Below are 18,258 nucleotides of genomic sequence, written 5' to 3'. Positions count from 1 at the left end.
CGTCGAGCAGGTTTGCGCTGCTATCGGACTGCCAACCATGACCTGTCGTTCTCCCGGTAAGTGTCGACCGCAAACGGCTCCCGCTCCCTGGCTAAACTGGCTCCTGCATCAGTGAGGACCGTGCCGCGATTGCACATCGATCCGAGGGCCGGCTTAGCAAATCAGTCCAGCTCGAGTATGAAGTCCATGTCGCTTGGCCTTATTCCTGGTCAATACGGCTGTAGACAACCCCGACTCACCCTCCTCCCTCTCTCACACCCTCGCGCTCAAGGGTGATCGGCCGCAGACGTTCCAGTTCGCTCTTTCTCCGCTATTCTCGCCATCGTCCTGTCTGACGATGATGGTGATGACGCCGATGATGATGGTGACGCTGACGCTGACGCTGACAACGACAACGACAACGACAACGACAGCGACTTCGGTGTTCGGTCCGCTCGGGCTCCTGCCGCTGTAAGGGTCGCGTTGAAGGCCTGGCAAGACACCCAACAGCGGTTGACGACGGCCGTTTCTCTTTTCATGGATCACCGCTCGGCGTCAACCCCCTCCGTCCTCGCCCGACCTATCCCACCGTCTCCAGATTTCGCTGGCGATCGTGAAGCAGGCCGTCTGCTCCGACCTCGGAAAGGAAAAGTGCCTCATCTTCTCCCAGTCCCTCCCCGTACTCGCACTTTCAGGCGCAGCTTCGTGACAGCATCCTCCGTGTGGCTGGAAGAGGACCCATGTCTCCCCCAACGCGTCGCGCACACCCTCCCCGGCCAATTCCTGGTCGAGCTTTATCATTCTCGACCCCCCACGCCCTCCACCCCTAGTTTCCACACGGACGACGAAGTCAAGGCCGCACCGTACCGCCTCATGGAGACGTGGGCAGCCTCCTCCTAGGTGCTGGTGATGAGGGGGATAGACGAGGACGAAGATGCACGGCAGTGACGACGGAAGGGAGAAACCGGGGCAATCGTGGCCTGGGGTGACATTCGGTCACGGGGTTCGTGGTGACGAGGTGGACGGATTGGGCTCGTGGTCGACAGCAAGGAACTGAAAGTTCGGTGCTCTCGTCGTCATCGCTTAACGGTGGCTTGGAGGCGAGAGCTAGACATCAGGTTGATTTCACGTCACCCAATTCGCACGCGCTGAGAGAATCGTTACGCAATAGGATGACTTTGCTCTCCGGCCCCTGGCAACAGTGTCGCCCTGTATTTCGATAGCCGAACTCGCACCATGTACCACTTCCTTGTCCTATTCGTTTGGTGCCCCGTGCGACTGCACTCCGCCGCCTTCATGGTGCAAAACAACGTCAACCCACGCTCGCTGTGCGTCTATACTTTGATTTACGTCGCCGTGCGCCATTGCTGGTCACGGGCATCCCCCAAACATCTGCGAAAGCACCCTCGATATCCCTCCCCTTCACCTCGCAGGTCCTCATCCATGGAGACGGACCCAATGCATCTTCCACGATGTCCATCACGCTCCCGCGCTCAACCTCCACGCCTCCCCCAGCGAAAGCTGGTACTGCTCGGGGACTGACTGGTCGAAATCAACGATTGAGACTACCGTCTTGAATAACACGGTTTATGCCTTTCCCAACGACCCTGATCAGTCCGAATATTCAAGATCGCCCATTTTCAGCAAGAATCTTATCGATGAGTATCGACCTCGCCACGAGGGACCCCCTCAGAGGTCATCAATGCGTGTCCCCCTCAACGCCAACTAATTAGGATCAGTCGGGTCACGGCCGCCCAGGTCTGGGGTGAACTGAGCGAGTGAAATTAGGCTGACGTCCCCAGGCACTGCAATTTCACCACTTCGTCAGGTCATCCACCTGCATTGGTCACCACCCCATTCTCACCACCATGGATCCGATACCGAGGCCTCCCCACCATCCCTTTCGTTCTATACGCAACGGAGACCACCGACGTCAAAAGGAACGGGGGAGACGGCACCGACGACAGCAGGGCGATGCTTTACGCCAGCGTCTGAGCGATATCCACACGCACCCGAGATCCGAGCCCTCCAATCCAGACGACAGTGACTACATTGATTCTCAGGTGATATATCCAAAGCACCTCTCCCGTCGGAACCAGCAGACAGAGATGGCGACCATCCGATGCAACCGGCACAGCCAGGTCCGGGCGGTTCAAACGGCGTGGAAGGGGGCCCTGCAAGAGAGTCGACAATTGGTCGTCAACCCTACGCACTACACCTAGCAGGTGGAGACGGAGCGATGGCTTGACACCACGGCACTGGGGTTTCTGGAGCCACGTATGCTCATCCAGGATGTCCAGGCAGACGGAGATGCGGCAGGCCATCTCCGACGCGTGAAAGGCAGGGTTAGAGAAAGATATAGGCACTGAAGACGATTGACAACACCAGAGGATCACCTGAGTAAGAAGTCCTGTAAGAGCCGTCTGTTTTCGGGTGAAGCATCATGTGGACATTCACCATGGTCTGGAGGAGCGAAATCGATCTGGTCGATGCCTTTCCCTACTACTGGCCATCAGGAAAACTTCTGTCGATGACGGACCGACTGAACTCTTGTATCCCAGCCCTGGCCAGCAACCGGATGGTATCAAGCAAGATTCATCCGTGCCTGTCGATATGGGCGTCGACAATGGATTCAAGCCCCGACACTACAACAGCACCCGATCTGTACTGGAGCTATGGCGTTCAACACCAGATCGACAATGCTGGCGGTCAGTTTGACGATTCCGAGCGGCTTACCCAATTCAAGCTGCTACTTGACGAGAGAGAGTCCACGAGAGAATAATATGGGCTCAGTTGCAGGAAACTTGCAAAAGACTGTGTATGACAAAACTCATCAAGAACGAAACCGACTTCATTGCGCACTACTTGGAGAACCTCTTCCGCCATGCCCACGACCGGTTGGTGAGGGTCGGTTATACTTCTGATTCTCGCGTTGAGTTCGTTCTCTGTGTACCTGCAGCCTGGAGAGGAAACGCATTCCGCCGTCTGCATGCTGCGACGAAGGAGGAAATATTCAGCATGGCTGTGTCAACAATCTATTTCGTGTGTCTGAGCGCGAGACTGCAGTGGCTGCTCTCTCAGGGCCGCGAAACTATGCTGCAGCAAGTGTCCAAGCGGGACGATACATGTTTCCCATTCATAAAGCAGAGCTCGAGATCCAGGGAAACTTTGTATGTGGCAGACAGCAAGGGCAGACCGACCTCAGTCACTCAGAACAACGGTGACGAAGAGAGCGGTACTACGAATCACGAACGCGAAGACTATTATCGATTTGACAGTGGTTAGTGTGAATGGTGCTTTACATCTATACACTGACGCCAACGCTGCCTTTAGACGGCGAATCATTCAGCCAAATCGTCTTCGACGTGACGCACCTGAGGAATAACAAACATGTCTGTGACAAGGTCTCTTTCATTACGAAGTATATGCGAGGCTTGTCGTCATTGTTGGTGGACGTAACTTGCGCTATGAGCTCCGTTTACAAGGGACTAACCAGGCTGTCGCGGTTGGTCAGGAAAGCCTTGCAGCTGCCTTTCAGCCGGGAAACGAATGATGTCGATGCACCATACCGAACGACCTCCTCCGAAACGCAACCCAGGCTTGCTCCACTGAAAGGAGCGCTGAGGCGAAAATGGCATTTGCTTCATGAGATCGGCCAAGGTGGCGATGAGGTCGTCACGGGGTAGTGTCAAGAGGACTGATCATTCGGTCAAAGGTCGCTGTTATGCAGTCGTGGTGAAAGGGAAGAGAAGACGACGCTTGGCAGTATGCGACATGGCCGAAATTTCCAATGCTGGGACATTTACACCCCGTGTTTCTCCAGTACCTACTGTATTTTTGACCGTTTGTGGATAAAAAATCCGTCGATATATTATTTTAAATCAAATTCGAGTTCGCACCACTTTCACCAGCCTAGGTAATGTCAACTATCGTGTCCTTCGGCCGGGATGTCTCGTCCTGCACCCTTGAGACGTAAGCTTCGACTTCCAATTGAGCTCGGAGCCCATGCAAGCGGCTTTTGGAGCGAGAAGCAGCTGGCACGTCCCATCTTCCATCTTTTCTCGACTGCTTGTCCTGCCCGACTCAACCGTGGCCACCACGGTCCCCCTTTTTTCTCCGGACGTCCTTCGGCCGCGGCTCGTTGCCCGGCTCAGGGAGTTGTTTGACCGAGACATGAAGGTCGCCGACGGAGCCATCTCCAGGGCCACATCCAGGACGGCCCCTAGGCCCATTGAACTCTTGCGCAGACTCTCCTCGCTTTGCTGGTGCCTTGAGGGGTGCCAATGGGCTCACGCCTCATAGTCTATTTTACCGGCAAGAGTGAACGCACGGCCGCGCTTCTGAAAAAGACAGATCACGTGACCTCGGCAGATTTTGGCGGATTATTCCGCTCCCGACTCCTGCCTGCGTACACCGACAATCCATCATGCCTCCGCACACACACCGACAATCATCCTTTCCATTTCCACCTCGTCGCCGTCCACCAAGTTGACTTTCAACAACTTCATCTCAACACTCCAACATATTCGTTAAGCGGCTTCAATCTTATCGTTTGGTGACGGTGAAATCATCTGTGAACAACGTGTCCTACAGGGTGTGGAACTGACGGATCGCAGTGCCCTAAACTCACGCCCGCTCAGTCTGAAACCTCCTCGATTCCTCCGACCGATCTCTTCCCCCTCTCTTTCTCAATCATTTTCTTCCTCATCCCTCTCTCGACCAAACCCTTTTTCCTCTGACTCTCGCTGAATCTCTTCCTCGCCTCGGTCTCGACGAAACTCTCCCTCCTCTCCCTCTATCTTGCTCCCTGAAAGCCTGCTGGCGTTGGGAAGAAAAGGTGGAACTTTGGCATTACAGACTCGCTGTCAAAATCGGCTTGACAAGCCCCCGTGAGCAGACATTCATCGGGGTCAGCCGAGCTCATTACTCTGCGTTTTGCCAGCAAAGCAATACCTACTTGGATACAATACCTACATACTTTGGGGGCGGCAGTGGTGACCTTCCTAATGCCCAGCAGGTAATCGCCAGGCCCACGCACGAGAACATCTCCAGGATGACCTCCAAGACCACCACCAGGATCACCTGCAGGACCATTCGGGGCCACCTTCAGAGCAACGTCTAGGACTGCGTGCAGGAGGACCTCTAGAACGACCCTCAGACCCATTGCACCCTTGGAAAGTCTCTCCTCGCTTCGCTGTCGCCTTGAGGAGTCCCAGTGGGCTCACGCCTCAATCTCTATTTTGACCAGCAGCCCGAAACGGAAGGGTGAAAGAGCGTTCTGGGAAAATGTTGGCCAAGCCAGAAGCGTCATGACACTGCGGCATGTCGACAGGATAAAGGTCGCAGGAGCCTCGAGATCTTCGCAGTGCTAGTTATGCCGACCAAGTCGGAATCGATGGCGGAGGGCTTCCTCGTACATCTTCCACCTCTTCCTGCCTAGTATTTTATGTGAGGATCGGAAGCTACCTATTTCTCTATGGTGCATGAGCTATGGGATTAGCACTTGGGCCAAAGGTGTGTATGAATGCGCTCTGTTAACGCCTGTTGATCGCACCGCGATAGAGCCCTATCTCTGGCGAGGCTAGTGTGCCTAAGAGAAAGAGACCACAGCCAAGTAGAGTGGTGCTACAGTAGATTCTGTCACGCGCAATTGAGCGAACTTGCTATCGAATTTACTGTCCAGAGAGGTTCCCTTGCCAGTCACACCTTGCCACAGCAAGCCATTCATCTCCCCTTGAGGAAAACACGCCTTTCGCTTCGGATCGAGACAATCGCTTTGACAAACCCGTTGGCGCACATCCGGGACCACCAAGGCCAGTTAGCCTGTTTATTTGAACCCTACGGGTGCCAACGCCGTTTTGGCTCGGTCAACGGGTGGAAACGTCACGTACAGTCAGCTCACCTCAAGCCTTTCGTCTATCGATGTGATGTTGGAGGAGTGGGCGGTGTGTGAAGGCGTGCTGATCCGATCCGCCGAAGGCTCACTCGTAGCCATTCAATTTTCTGTTTCCAGTTCCATGTGGCCGTCCATCCAGCCATCAGACGACACCCCTGCAGTATTCCAACACTGTTTTCCGCGGTGGATCTTTCAGCTGCTAAAATGCGGACAAACAGAGTGTATGCGGCCGTCTTGCGACCCTTGTGCAGTCTATAAGTAGCGGCTTGATACATCCTACTGAATTACGAGAACCTTGAATGCAACAAGCGCAAGCAGGTGAGGTTGTCCCAGCTAATAACCAGACGATGAAATTGCATGTCAGAAAACCTTTTTTGCTTAGGAAACGGACCACACAGGGGAGTTTTACCCTTCTTCGTGAACCCGTTTATTGCTGAATATAACGACTTCTATCACTAAGGATATACACAACAACAGCCATTCCGCTCGTGACTTGCTCTTCTCTCATCGCCATGTTCAGCCACCCAATGCAGGCCTTATCATTCTCCGTTTGTGCTCGGTGGGCTCATCGTAGTAAACACGGAAAATACCGAAACGTGGTACATCTTTGCGAATACTAGATCATCTATCCAGTGGTGTGGAGCATGAATGACCCATGAGGCTGGGGGTGGTCTCTGCCTCATGTTGCATGATAGACTAGTGCTTGCATATGCCAAGGAGGCAGCGGTCCGTAGCCACGGTCACCGCACGTATGGCTTTCCATAGCCTGGTCCTTCAGGAACCCACCTCACTGGCGTTCTGTCATTGATTCCCCGGGGACATGTCGTTCTCAGGAGACCCACATCCATGGACATGCATGATACGGACTTTTCCCTTTGGCAGACTAGTGTAAGGAGGACTACATGCATCATGCCAACTGCTACCAGCGGTTGAAAGGAATGGCCCGGTGCATGAATGCTAGTAGAGCTCTGAGGATTCATGGCGACTCTTTGATCTTTTGACAAGTATTTTATGCACTGGCGTTGGATGAGAAGATTTTACCAACCGGAATGTGGAGTGTCTCGAGAAAGATTTGCTCATGGAGTTGCCTGACCCCGTCGAGTCGGAGAATGACCAGGAACCGGCAATGTACTTGCCTAAAGGTCAGTAACGGGGGACCATCAGGTATAAGAACTGCTCTTGCTAAACCTCCCTGGATGCTACCGGCCTCTTTCAGCAAGTCTTACTTTATATCTGCTCGATTCAGTACACCCATTCTCACTGCATCTTGAGCATCTCGTTCCTAAAGGGATTCTTGGCGTTCTCTACAGTCAGCGAAGCGCCCAGGTCCTCCGAACATGCCCTCTACCGCATCTGGAAGGAAAGACCCTGCCGCAGGCAGCGTTAAGGAAGAGCAGAAGCAACCTCCTCAGAATGGGGTTCAGCAATCTGGTTGGGACCAACTCAATCGGGACCCAGAGCCCAGGAAGAAAGATGAGGACCAAGACTCCAAGAGCAAAGAATGAAGGTGCAATGATGCTGTTCGGCTAAAGGGGTCGTCGTGTGAGCCCCCAGACCCAGATCGAGCCGTTCTCTGCGCTGGCAAACATAGTCACAAGTGGTGTTGCGACCACAGTCGCCGGCACACACGGAGTCATCTTTTCCTGCTTTCCCGTTGCACCGTGCCACGTCGACCCCATCCGGCCAACGAATGCTGATTGCACAGGCATACCTTTCGGCAACCTCTTTTCTTCTATGCCCCAAACTCCCTTCCGCCATGGACTGTGGTGGCAAACGGCTGGGCTAAATCAGCTGTCTCGCTCCTCCCTGGATCACCAAAAATCTGCTTATCAAGCTACCGGTAGTCAAAATAATTGTCAGAGAGCCTTGGGGTGGGATCGTTAGACGGAGAGTCAGAGGGTTTCAACACGTATCTTGATTTGTATAAAGCTGTCCTTGAGACATCGACTTCTCGCACTGTTGAGGGCTTCTCCAGCAGTGCGAGAATAGAGGTCCTATTTATCTCTTTCCTGTGTATGCCTCGTGGGGGCCGCCTTGGCATTTGGGGCCGTTGGCCCCATGGGGGCCCTTCGCCCTTTTCGCCCCATGGGGGCCAAGCGCCTGATGGGGGCCATTTGCCCCATGGGGTGTTGTCGGCCGGGAAGCGCATTGTAACAGTCATTGTAACAGCCCTGCTTCCCGGGTGACAACTTGGGTCTGTTTGCAGTGTGTCGCAGTGCAATCCACAAAGCCACCCTGTCATCAAGGCAGAGACTGCTGCGCATCCGTGTTCGATCAACAAAGCCTTGGTGGGGCTCTGTTCGCAGATATCGCAGTGCTATCAACAAAGCCACCGTGTTATCAAGGCAGAGACTACTGTGCATCCGTGTCCGATCAACAAAGCAGCCCTGGTGGATCTGCTGACAGTATCAACAAAGACGCCCTACCGCCAAGGTAGTGACTGCTACGCATCCGTGTCCGACTAACAAAGCCCTGGTGAGGCTTTGTTTGCAGACATCGCAGTCCCATCAACAAGGACTCCCTGTCATCAAGGTAGGGACTGCTCATCCGTTTGCAGTCGAGAAAGCCCCGGTTGGGTTTATTTGCAGTGATTTGACAAAGGCTTCTTGGTACATCATGCACTTGAGGTGATTCCCACTCCACCGTTGTTATACGTGATCATGCGAAGTACTCGACCGGATATAACTTCCTCCGTATATAAAAAGACGCCCGCCCACGCACTTGCTTGCTATCCTCACTGATCCTCGACTTCTCTTCTTCTGGCGGCGCGCTGACATCTCTTAGGAAATTATTTCGGGTTTTCTTCGATAGCTCGGTCTCTCTAATTACTATTATACCTCTAAGAAGTCACAGACACCATACCGTCCTTGAATTCCTTTCGCAACTCGCGTATAATACTAAATCAAACTTAACATCCACTCTCCGGCCTAAGATATCGGTCAGTCAGGGTTCAACTATTAGGATGGTCACAGAAGACTACGTATCAGCGCAAAAAATACCCGACTTATTTATTAGATGGAGAAAGAGTATAGGCGATAGCAGAAATCATACGATTATCGAAGTGGACCAGACTCAATCTCTCCTAGAGCTCCGATATCTCGCTCCGTTCTATTTGAATAATGACGCTGATATTCAACGCGTTGTTCTGATCAAAGTGACCGAAACGCCAACATTTAAATCTCCGGTATCGACCGAAGTCTCTCAGGAATTCCGAATAGACGAGACAACCGGTATAATTTGGTGCGGTACCGCCAAGGTGATTGGGGTAATGAAGATACTATGGGAGGTGTGGGAACGGGATACTACTGGTGTCCCAGAGTCGATTTTTCAGGAGACTTTCGCGTTCGGAGAGACGCCATCAAGAAATCTTCCTTTCTTGAAAATCTCTAAAGGAACCTATGGCGATACAGCAATTCGGAGGGAGATAGATATTTCTATCAAACCGCAGAAGATGAAAACATTCTGGACTGACTATTGGGTTCACGCGAGCTGGAAAGATGCGGACGAACGGGTGTTTCCGTTAGGTATTCGGAGAGTGAAAGGAGCTTATTCGTCGATCCAGCCGAGCCGAGTCGAGTCGGGTTCACTCTGCAAGCAGGCAGCGATCGTGATAGCTATCGCGGTAGCCATCATAGCCATAGCAGTAGTGTCAGAGAGATTTGGGGTGGGATCGTTAGACGAAGAGTCAGAGGGTTGAACACGTATCTTGATTCTTGATTGTATAAAGCTGTCCTTGAGACATCGACTTCTCGCACTGTTGAGGGCTTCTCCAGCAGTGCGAGAATCGAGGTCCTATTTATCTCTTTCCTGTGTATGCCTCGTGGGGGCCGCCTTGGCATTTGGGGCCGTTGGCCCCATGGGGTGTTGTCGGCCGGGAAGCGCATTGTAACAGTCATTGTAACAGCCCTGCTTCCCGGGTGACACTGGTTGCGTAGGTCGTACCGCGTCTCGGATAGCCACATCCGTGGCAGTTTCTTATAAAAATGGTTTGACATTGTGGAACATGAATGAGGGAACAATCATTCTGCCCTTGGCTTTTAGCGGCAATGGACACAAACGAAGACTACGGTAGGTGCTTGCATACTTGGACATGCAAGTACAAGATATTCTATGAACTTTCTTGGGCTGGGTTAGGAAATACGTTATGCCATGCCGTGTGACCATTGTCGATTGAACTTTTAACCTCGGATGCCATGCGATCACGGTGATCAGAGTCAAGCACCTATTTGCGTATCTCTATAACATGCCTCATCATCTCCAAAGCTGCGGCATGCCGGCCGAGTTCCCAAAAGACAGCAGCCAGATTGTGCCGCGACGCCAGTCGTGAAGGATAATCGTCCGCCGGTGTCTGCTCATGTATCCGCACTACCTCCAGCAGCAACCCCGCCGCCTCCTTCCCTTGTCTATTCGCATGATATGCTATTGCCAACGCGTGCTGCGATCCCAGTCGATCGGGATGATCCTCTACTAATGTCCACCCTTGAATTCTCACCACTTGCTCTAGCGCCCGCACCGCATCTCGAACTCGACCAACGATCCGAATGTTACGACTAATAAGCTCATAAATTTTCATCCACCGCTGCTCGACGCTATACTTATCGATATCGAGGTGAGAACACAGCCGATCGAGTAGCGACAACAGTGTCTAATCGTACCTTAAACTATAAAGTAGCCATCCACATCCCGTCAAGATGCTGCAGCGCGACCGGATTCTCGGACCCAAATGTACACTACGTCTCCCATAACGTGATCGCTTGAAAATGAAAGCGTGGTCTTCTTCGCCATAGACGGGAGGCATGAAGATATTAAAAATTCCGAGCAAACAGTATGCCTAGTCCTCCTTCTTCTTGGTGTTCGGTTTGGCTGCCCACCGCATGCGCTCATCCACACTGAATTGAGATAAAGGAGTGCCGCGGAAGGCCGCAATTGGAATATACGAGATCTCGTGGATCTGCTGTTCGATGGTGCTCCTGCTACCCAGTCGTTGCTCTTCGCGCGAAAAGAACTCCACCGATGCCGGCGCCAAAAGCTTTTGAAGTGTCCAGCCCCGTGTGAGCCACAGGCTGTTGCGGAAGGCCGCCTCCCATGTCCATTCTGTTTGGTTTTCCCCGTCAGGGATAGACACGTCGGCCAGGTAGACATAACACTTGAGGGCATCGCGGCACCGGTGAAACATCGAGTTGATGGCCTCCGAATTCGGTATTGTTCGCTTTGTTGATGCAGCACGTGTCCACCCAGAAGTATTCAAGCTTGTCCTGCTTCGCTTGCTCGCCGCAGAATCGGATCTTCGCATAGCAAGCCTTGTTCTTGAACGATTTGTGCTTCAAATCGTCGAAGTTGACCTCGTCCTTATCGTCTCTCTACGTATGCGAGAGGATCGCGTAGAGAGGGATGTCATCTTGAAGGTCTCCGGTCAGGCTGAGCTCTCCCTGATCGTCGAATTTCAGAAAACGCTTGGTGTTCGAGGGGCCTCTGGCGGGACGTTGCGAGCACATGTGTGGTCTGATAGGCACACCGTGCCTTTCGCGGTTCGACTAAGCTTGAATGCTCGTTATGGTCCGCTAGGGGATGCCACCCTCGCAGGCAGAGGAGGCGAAGAGAGGTAGTCGTGGTGGCTGCAATGACGGCGAGGTAACGGCGAAGTTGGTTGGGAGACCTGGGCGCGGTAAAAGCTGCACAGCGATGAGCGATTGAACGCCTTGCGGCCTGCAATTTAATGCTAAACCATGGCCAACACTGAGCCAGCGATGATACAGATGCATTGTGAAGAATATCCGATCGGTAAAATAACAGCAAAGTGGTGGAACTGCCTTCAAATGACCGACTCTGTGGCTGCGATTTGACGTGGGAAGACGCAATGGACAATGGACCAGAAATGACCACGACGTAAATGGCAAGTCTTCCGGGTCACATGCAATCACAGCCCGCCAACGCAAATCGGCCTATTTTCAGCTTCCCCCTTCACCCTCGCAGGAATCTTTGGGGACCTCATTGGATTTCCTACGTTCTCAAGATGCACCAACCGGGTCTGCGGCTGAGCCGGATGAGTATATTGAGTATTTTGGCGCTTGCCACTCTCCTCAGGTTGCACAGATCATAAGCGCCCTTGAAGCCTCCACCTCCCAGTGCGCCGTTTTGCACATGCCAGCCATCCCCAACAGCCTCCAGTGAGTCTGCTCTTCGAAGACCTTTTTCGCGCTGGCCCTAATAGAAACGGGAGGCTATCTAAGTGCACGTTTCACCGAGGGCCTATGTATATCTTCCCCCGTTTCCACGTTCTATTCAAGAGGTGGCTGGCAAAAGGGGGCTTGGGGTTATCCACAGGCACTCATACAGTTCTGTGTCGCTGAGGACAGTCAGCTGCTGATGAATCAAACCGGATCGTTTGTCGGGTAAAGATATGGCTTCAAGCCCAGATACTGGTCCATGACGATTCGTCGCAGCCAACTGCACCTCCAGCAACGGTAGGCGAATCTGTCGTGCGCCAGTCATGTCCCCACCAACCATGTCGTCGCAGAAAGCAGTACCTCTAGCCGGCTGTCATTCCCACAAGACCACTCGCGGATGGACACCGAGCGTCCTTCACAGATTAACGGCGACACCTACCCTCAACCGCGCGGTCAGGGGCAAGTCAGGCAGAAACGGAAACGACCGCAGTTGGAGATCTCTCGTCCAAGTTGCCGAAGCGCTCACAATGACGGCGGTCAAGCACTGCCTGTACCTACCGACGACAACAACGGACTGCGCCAACCACCGTACGGTAACAGGAAGCACCGAACCGACCACCCTACCCTAGTCAACCACAATGGCCGTCACAACAGAGTCAAAATTCTTGGATCTCAGAAAATCCTCCCTCTCATTCTGAGGTCAATAGATAAGGACCACCACCTGGATCAAACTCACGAGATATACCCAGGTCGCCAAATCGAGGCAATTCTTACCCTCCGCATCCTCGGTCTTCTTACCAAGCTCAGCCTTCAGTTCAAATACTGTACCCTCCCCAGCCATGCGGCCTCTCAGCCGTCAATCTTTATTGTTGCTGGCCCGCCATCAGCTCCTCTGCCACAGCAGTCTACATATCCACCTGAAAACATGACTCCCTCGTCAAGTCATTTCACTTCTACAGCTAGTGCAAGATTGTCTTCCCCAGGCTTCGACCAAGCCAGGCCCGGCTTCAGGCTTCCAAGTCAAGAGGACATAGAGAAGTCCAAGATATTGAAGTCGTTGCAGTATGATCGCTTCAATCCTACCTTGGTGTATGAGGGTCAACGATGCGAGCGGACTCTTCAACGGTACAATGTAGTCTGCAAGCTGGACAGTGGGCTCTCCGAGCAGGAAGTGCGCAACTTATTGATCAGGGTGGTTGATCTAAGTCAAGACACGACGCACAAGTTTCCATTACAAATCATGGCAAGGGCTATGTCGGTCTCGAAGTTCAAATTGAGGCGCCTTTCACGTGCACATATGTGTATAATCTCAGAATTCAAGATGGTGTGTATATGTAGGCAAGGACTGCACGTTTGATAATGCCGGCATAATCGAAATAGGTCCTCGCACAATTGCTGGTCCAAGCGCCGCCATCTTGACAACTGACTACTGCAAAGACGCTCTTCATCGAAAAGGAACAAAGGGGTACTAGATCGCCAATGGTGTGTACCTGACTGCAGAAGTGGTCGTAGGCACCAAAGCTGTGATCTCTCCTGGCGTGAAGATTGATGATATTGCCACCGTAGTCTACACCTTTACGCTGTGATTCGCGGGTCAATGAAGACAAATTAGATACACCGAGCGGGCCCGGGTCAAATTCTCAGTGACATTCGACGCTAATGTTAAGTCTTGGTCAACGTGATGACTCTCTTCCTGTCCTGATCCGCGCCCCAACAATCAAACTTCACCCTCGGCTGCGTTCGTGATGTCACTGCAATGCAAGTCTGAGGAGGTTTCATAACGACAGAGGTACAACAGCGAACTTATTGCTTGCTCGTTACTTTCGCAACAGTAGCTAAAGTGAAGAGCATTAATTATTTGGAAGCCGGTCACCCTCAGTTTCCGGTTATGCAGGATGCGGAATCACCTACAGGATCACCTCCAAGACAACCACCAGGACGACCCTCAGGCACATTGCACCCTTGAGGAGTCCCAGTGGGCTTGCTCGCTGCATGCCAGATTCCCAAGTCAGCCGATAGTGCCCCAAACTTCATCGCACTGCTGGTGGCCTTGACCCCAACCTTGGCGCAAATACAGAGAGTCGTGGCCTTCGATAATACATTTGACTGTGTGTTCGCTCTGATCGACGTCGTCAGCTGACCAAACCGTTGATGCCTGTACTGACGCCGCCGAAATCGAAGAATACCTTGCTCGGCGGAGATCATGAGAAGTTTTTCCTTTCCCGCGACAACGACCCGACCGCTACGACTCTAAATAACGGAGATGCAGAGCCAGTCCTTCGAGGCGAGTATCTGGTCACACGAAGGGAGCTGGACGCGACGCCGGAAAGCCAGGGAGCTTCTTGAACCGTCGCCATGGTTTTCTCTGTGTTGTTATGCTTTTCTCCTGTGCCTACAGACCAGAAGAGATGGAAGCAAAATTCATCCCCATCCCAACAGTTGGATGACAAAAGCATGGCGGAACAGACAATGAGCGTTGGGCCAGACGAGCCGTTGGTCGCCAAGCAAACCTAACTCTCTCCACGAGTGATCTATCGGTCTCTCCAGACAGTCCTCCAGTTATTGGGAACTCATTGTCAAACGACGTGCTCATGACCGACAACGACAGCCAGGACATGCTCAAGAACGGCTTCCGTTATCGAACCCAAGTTCACGTGGGCCAATCTCTTTCTCTATTCAACCAGACGCAGTACTGTTCCAGCCGCCTATCATGCCCCGCCTCGGCGGACAACTTCTTCCAGGCCGTCTTCTTCGGCAAAAAACCGATTCCGGAGGGATTGATGAGGGATAGATACCGCGGAGCCCCCGACTTCATTCCACCACCTCATCCTCTTGATACCCCAAATCACGTCAAGATCCGATATGACAGGAATCAACCTGCGTTATATCTCTGGTTCGAGGCGAGCCCTATTGGAGAACGCCCGTGTCATCAACCTTACTGTCTGTTGCACAGAAAGATGAAGACGTGGCCCGCTATAGCTATCGCAGGCGCTTATCCAATAGCGACTGGAATGTTTAGGATATTTATGTTCGCCGATGGAATCTCTTGTCGGCGTCGCATTTCCCTTTGTTTTATGAGGAGACGCAGGGCTATATTTACCTCTCTGGTGTCTAGAGAAAAGGTTCTATGAGTCTTTTGCTGCCTGATGACGAAATGACCGTCATTGTCACTGCCGTGCACACGGAAAGGCAAGACCTGTCCACACCGGGCCAGGTGAGAGAGTACGGTAATTAGCCGATATGGTCCCGTGCTACGTACAGGACAATGCGGTACCCTGATTGGGTACCTGAGATGGTGGCGGCTTGGCAGATAAGGGGGGCTTGGCAGAGGTGGTCGCCACACAAAAGCGTGGCAACTCACTCTTTCCTTTCCTTCTTTCCTCCCTCTCCCCCAGTTTAGTCTCTCCTTACATAGGAAATCACATTCTTGGAGCGTTCTCCATCGCATATGTGCCCTGCCGTCACAGTCATATTGTGGTAATTTTGGCTATCCTCAAATCGAGACGTCTTTGACACCCTTTCTTACCTTCTCCACTGTCACTATCGACAAAGCCGATAGCTGAGACCTTTCTGCACCTGAACAGCACGGCCTCCCATTCAAATCGAGACACCTTAGCTTCGCGCTTTCCACGCCCTCCGCCTCGTCGAACCAACCAATCTCATGGGGTATCTGATTTGAGACAACGATTTCTCGTGGTGTGACAGCAGGGGAGTCCCTTTTTAACGGTGTCGCCCCCCCGTCGAACTGCGGAGATCTCGATGTGTGAAGACGGCATCCTCCTTAACAACATCGACCCCCTTCCGTCGAACTTTGGAGACACAGGCCGTTCATCAGGGAACACCCCCGACCTTACCGGCTGGATGGGATGTGTTGACTTTCTGACGACGCCATGGGCATGTTATTCTCCTTCTTGGACCAACTCGGAGGTTCAAAGGACGGTAGCAATTAAGATATTACACAAGGAGCCTTCTTGAAACCGACGTGCTTGTCCCTTGAAGACGTGGTGTCTATCTTGTCTTTTATAGTTCTCCCTGGGTACCATCAAGGCTATCACTGAAGCCGAAGTCATCCAGGGCAGCAACGGTCTTGATGTCATCCAATGCGAGCCTTGGTCAGGGAAATGACCTCGACCACGTGTCGAGCCAGACACAGACGGCGCAGCCCCCGAAAACGGCCAAGGACAAGATATTGCAGGAGTCTCGGCAGGTATTTGATCGTGCTGCAGCTGTTCTCCAATACTGTCTGGGGCGCCGCTGGGGTCGTATTCCTAAATGCGAGCTCCGCTAATCTGAGTTCTGGGTCGAGCATGAAAACTTCTGGAGCTGGGGTATCTCAACTCCATCATGCTACTTACAGTGGAAGTAGCCACTCCGAACTCGGGCGACGTAACTCGTTAAATCGAGCACACTGCGCCTTTTGCGCCACAACAGCTACAAATCGGGAACCATGTGGAAGCAACCCAAACAAGCATCGTCTGCTAGGATGGCAGCAGACTTCAAACATGTGCCACGAATTCGAAGAGCTCTCAGCTGATCGATCCTCTGCTATTCTCCTCGAATGCCTCTTGGGTGTATCGAAGCCGACTCGTACTCACTGCGTTGTGCTCCAAGATGGCTTCGTATACATCCTCGTCACTTGGTCGTTTATTGATCCTTACCCTTCGATCGACGCAGGCTATGAGGTCACAGTCGGAGCGCCCTAGTCGCTTGAGGTCCTCCAGAGACCGGATCTTAGAAGTGCAGGTCGATGCCAATGCCAGTGCCATTGTCTCTGACTTGGATGACATCGAGAGTGTTGCTGCCCTGGATGAGCCGTCGGTGTCGGTCTATCATTTGAACTTGAATGGGGACGACGACGTTGAGGTGTTGAACCACGAGTCGGCTCACACGCCTTGGTTCGATAACTCAAGTGACAGCGACTATGAACGGCTTTAAGAGCTGGCTGCGAATGGAGGACCATTCCTGGTCCACCTGGTACACGGACAAGTCGTTCTCCAGGGAACCCATTCAGCCCAAATCGATTGGACCCAATCGACTATCTCCACCCTTCGATCCTTATATACAACTAGGACAGCGCAACGGCCCTCCCGTCGAACTTCGGAGATCTCGTTGTGAGAGGCGGCAATCCTCCTCAACTACACCGACTCCCTTTCGTCAAACTACGGAGTTCTCGTGGTATAAGGATAACAATTCTCCTTAACGATGTCGACCGCCTCTCGTCGACCACAACGGAGGTCTTCGTTGACGGCGTCGATCTCCTCCCGTCGAACTGCGGAGATCTCGTGGTGTGACCGCGGCGGCGGTCTTCCTTAACGGTGTCGCTCCCGTCCGTCCCCCCCAGGAGGAATGCCTGCACTGGTACCGAGATATCCACCGCGCCAGCTCGGTATCACTCCTCCACACTAAATGGAACAAAGCGAAATAAGTGAACAAACTGTTCCCACCACCAAAAGCTTTTATGAAAGGTCTGATTGGAAGTGCCAGAACTAGCGCTGGAAGCCGGGATAGCGGAAGTGCCAATATTGATTCGGAATCGTTAGCCCAGAGCAGCACCAGCAGCTTCGCCTCTCGACAGCTATGACGGAGCATCGGAACGAGCTGACTAAACGGCTATTGATGCTGTTGCCAGGTGCCGAAGTGTGACAGCAGCAGATATTGAGCATCCGTTGAGAAGATATGCCACTAACGCAGTGTCTGGGCAAGTGAATCTGGGTTGACGACTTTGTTGCACTTGGGCGGCCTCCATAGTGAGGACTCATCTTAGTCACACCGCTCACATATGCATCGTTGATTGTTACTCTGTCGGTGCCTGGAACAGTATGACACGATGGGCCTGCGATGGACTCCGTACTCAGCAAGAAAAGAGTGCGGGAGAGTAGATTACATTCCGTATCTGTCTCGACAGTCCATCCCAAAAAAGAGTCCCCACAGGGAGTCAGGGATTCTACCGCAGAGACATGGCGCAAGCGATCTCGAGCAACATGCGTCCTTCTCACTTTTTTTTGTCTTCTTTCTCTTCCAGCTTGAGTTTAACATGTGTAGTGGCCCTCCCGATGGTGTTCTGACAAACTGGCAGCAATGCTGTTCTCTGCAAACATCTTGTTGCAATGCCGCGATAGTCCGAGGGAGTGCGGTGATTGCGCTTGAGACAGGCGACTGGGGCTAAGACAGCCTTGTCTGCCAAATGACAACCCGCAGCCACCGGGCATTCAATCG

The 18,258-nt window shown here is 52.7% G+C and overlaps 4 protein-coding genes across 4 annotated transcripts; 3 read left to right on the top strand and 1 right to left on the bottom strand.

Annotated features, from left to right (window-relative positions):
- Window positions 1–37: 37 nt before the first annotated feature.
- AYL99_11742 (hypothetical protein) lies at window positions 38–879 on the top strand (the record flags this gene model as incomplete). The annotated part of the gene is made up of 3 exons (XM_018843247.1): window positions 38–56; window positions 113–175; window positions 287–879. The coding sequence occupies 3 exons, from the start codon at window positions 38–40 to the stop codon at window positions 877–879; spliced, it is 675 nt and encodes a 224-aa protein (XP_018687574.1).
- Window positions 880–2,437: 1,558 nt separating this feature from the next.
- Window positions 2,438–2,761, top strand: AYL99_11741 (hypothetical protein; the record flags this gene model as incomplete). The annotated part of the gene is made up of 1 exon (XM_018843246.1): window positions 2,438–2,761. The coding sequence occupies one exon, from the start codon at window positions 2,438–2,440 to the stop codon at window positions 2,759–2,761; it is 324 nt and encodes a 107-aa protein (XP_018687573.1).
- A 7,945-nt stretch (window positions 2,762–10,706) lies between these two features.
- AYL99_11740 (hypothetical protein) lies at window positions 10,707–11,051 on the bottom strand (the record flags this gene model as incomplete). The annotated part of the gene is made up of 1 exon (XM_018843245.1): window positions 10,707–11,051. The coding sequence occupies one exon, from the start codon at window positions 11,049–11,051 to the stop codon at window positions 10,707–10,709; it is 345 nt and encodes a 114-aa protein (XP_018687572.1).
- A 5,602-nt stretch (window positions 11,052–16,653) lies between these two features.
- Window positions 16,654–16,977, top strand: AYL99_11739 (hypothetical protein; the record flags this gene model as incomplete). Its single annotated transcript, XM_018843244.1, has 1 exon — window positions 16,654–16,977. One exon carries the CDS (start codon window positions 16,654–16,656, stop codon window positions 16,975–16,977), a length of 324 nt encoding a protein of 107 aa, XP_018687571.1.
- Window positions 16,978–18,258: the final 1,281 nt, after the last annotated feature.

The sequence above is a fragment of the Fonsecaea erecta genome (assembly GCF_001651985.1).
Source record: "Fonsecaea erecta strain CBS 125763 chromosome Unknown Scaff15, whole genome shotgun sequence".
NCBI classification, from domain to species: domain Eukaryota; kingdom Fungi; phylum Ascomycota; class Eurotiomycetes; order Chaetothyriales; family Herpotrichiellaceae; genus Fonsecaea; species Fonsecaea erecta.
Note: the sequence above shows the minus strand (reverse complement) of the source record. Positions and strands in the feature narration are given on the sequence as shown.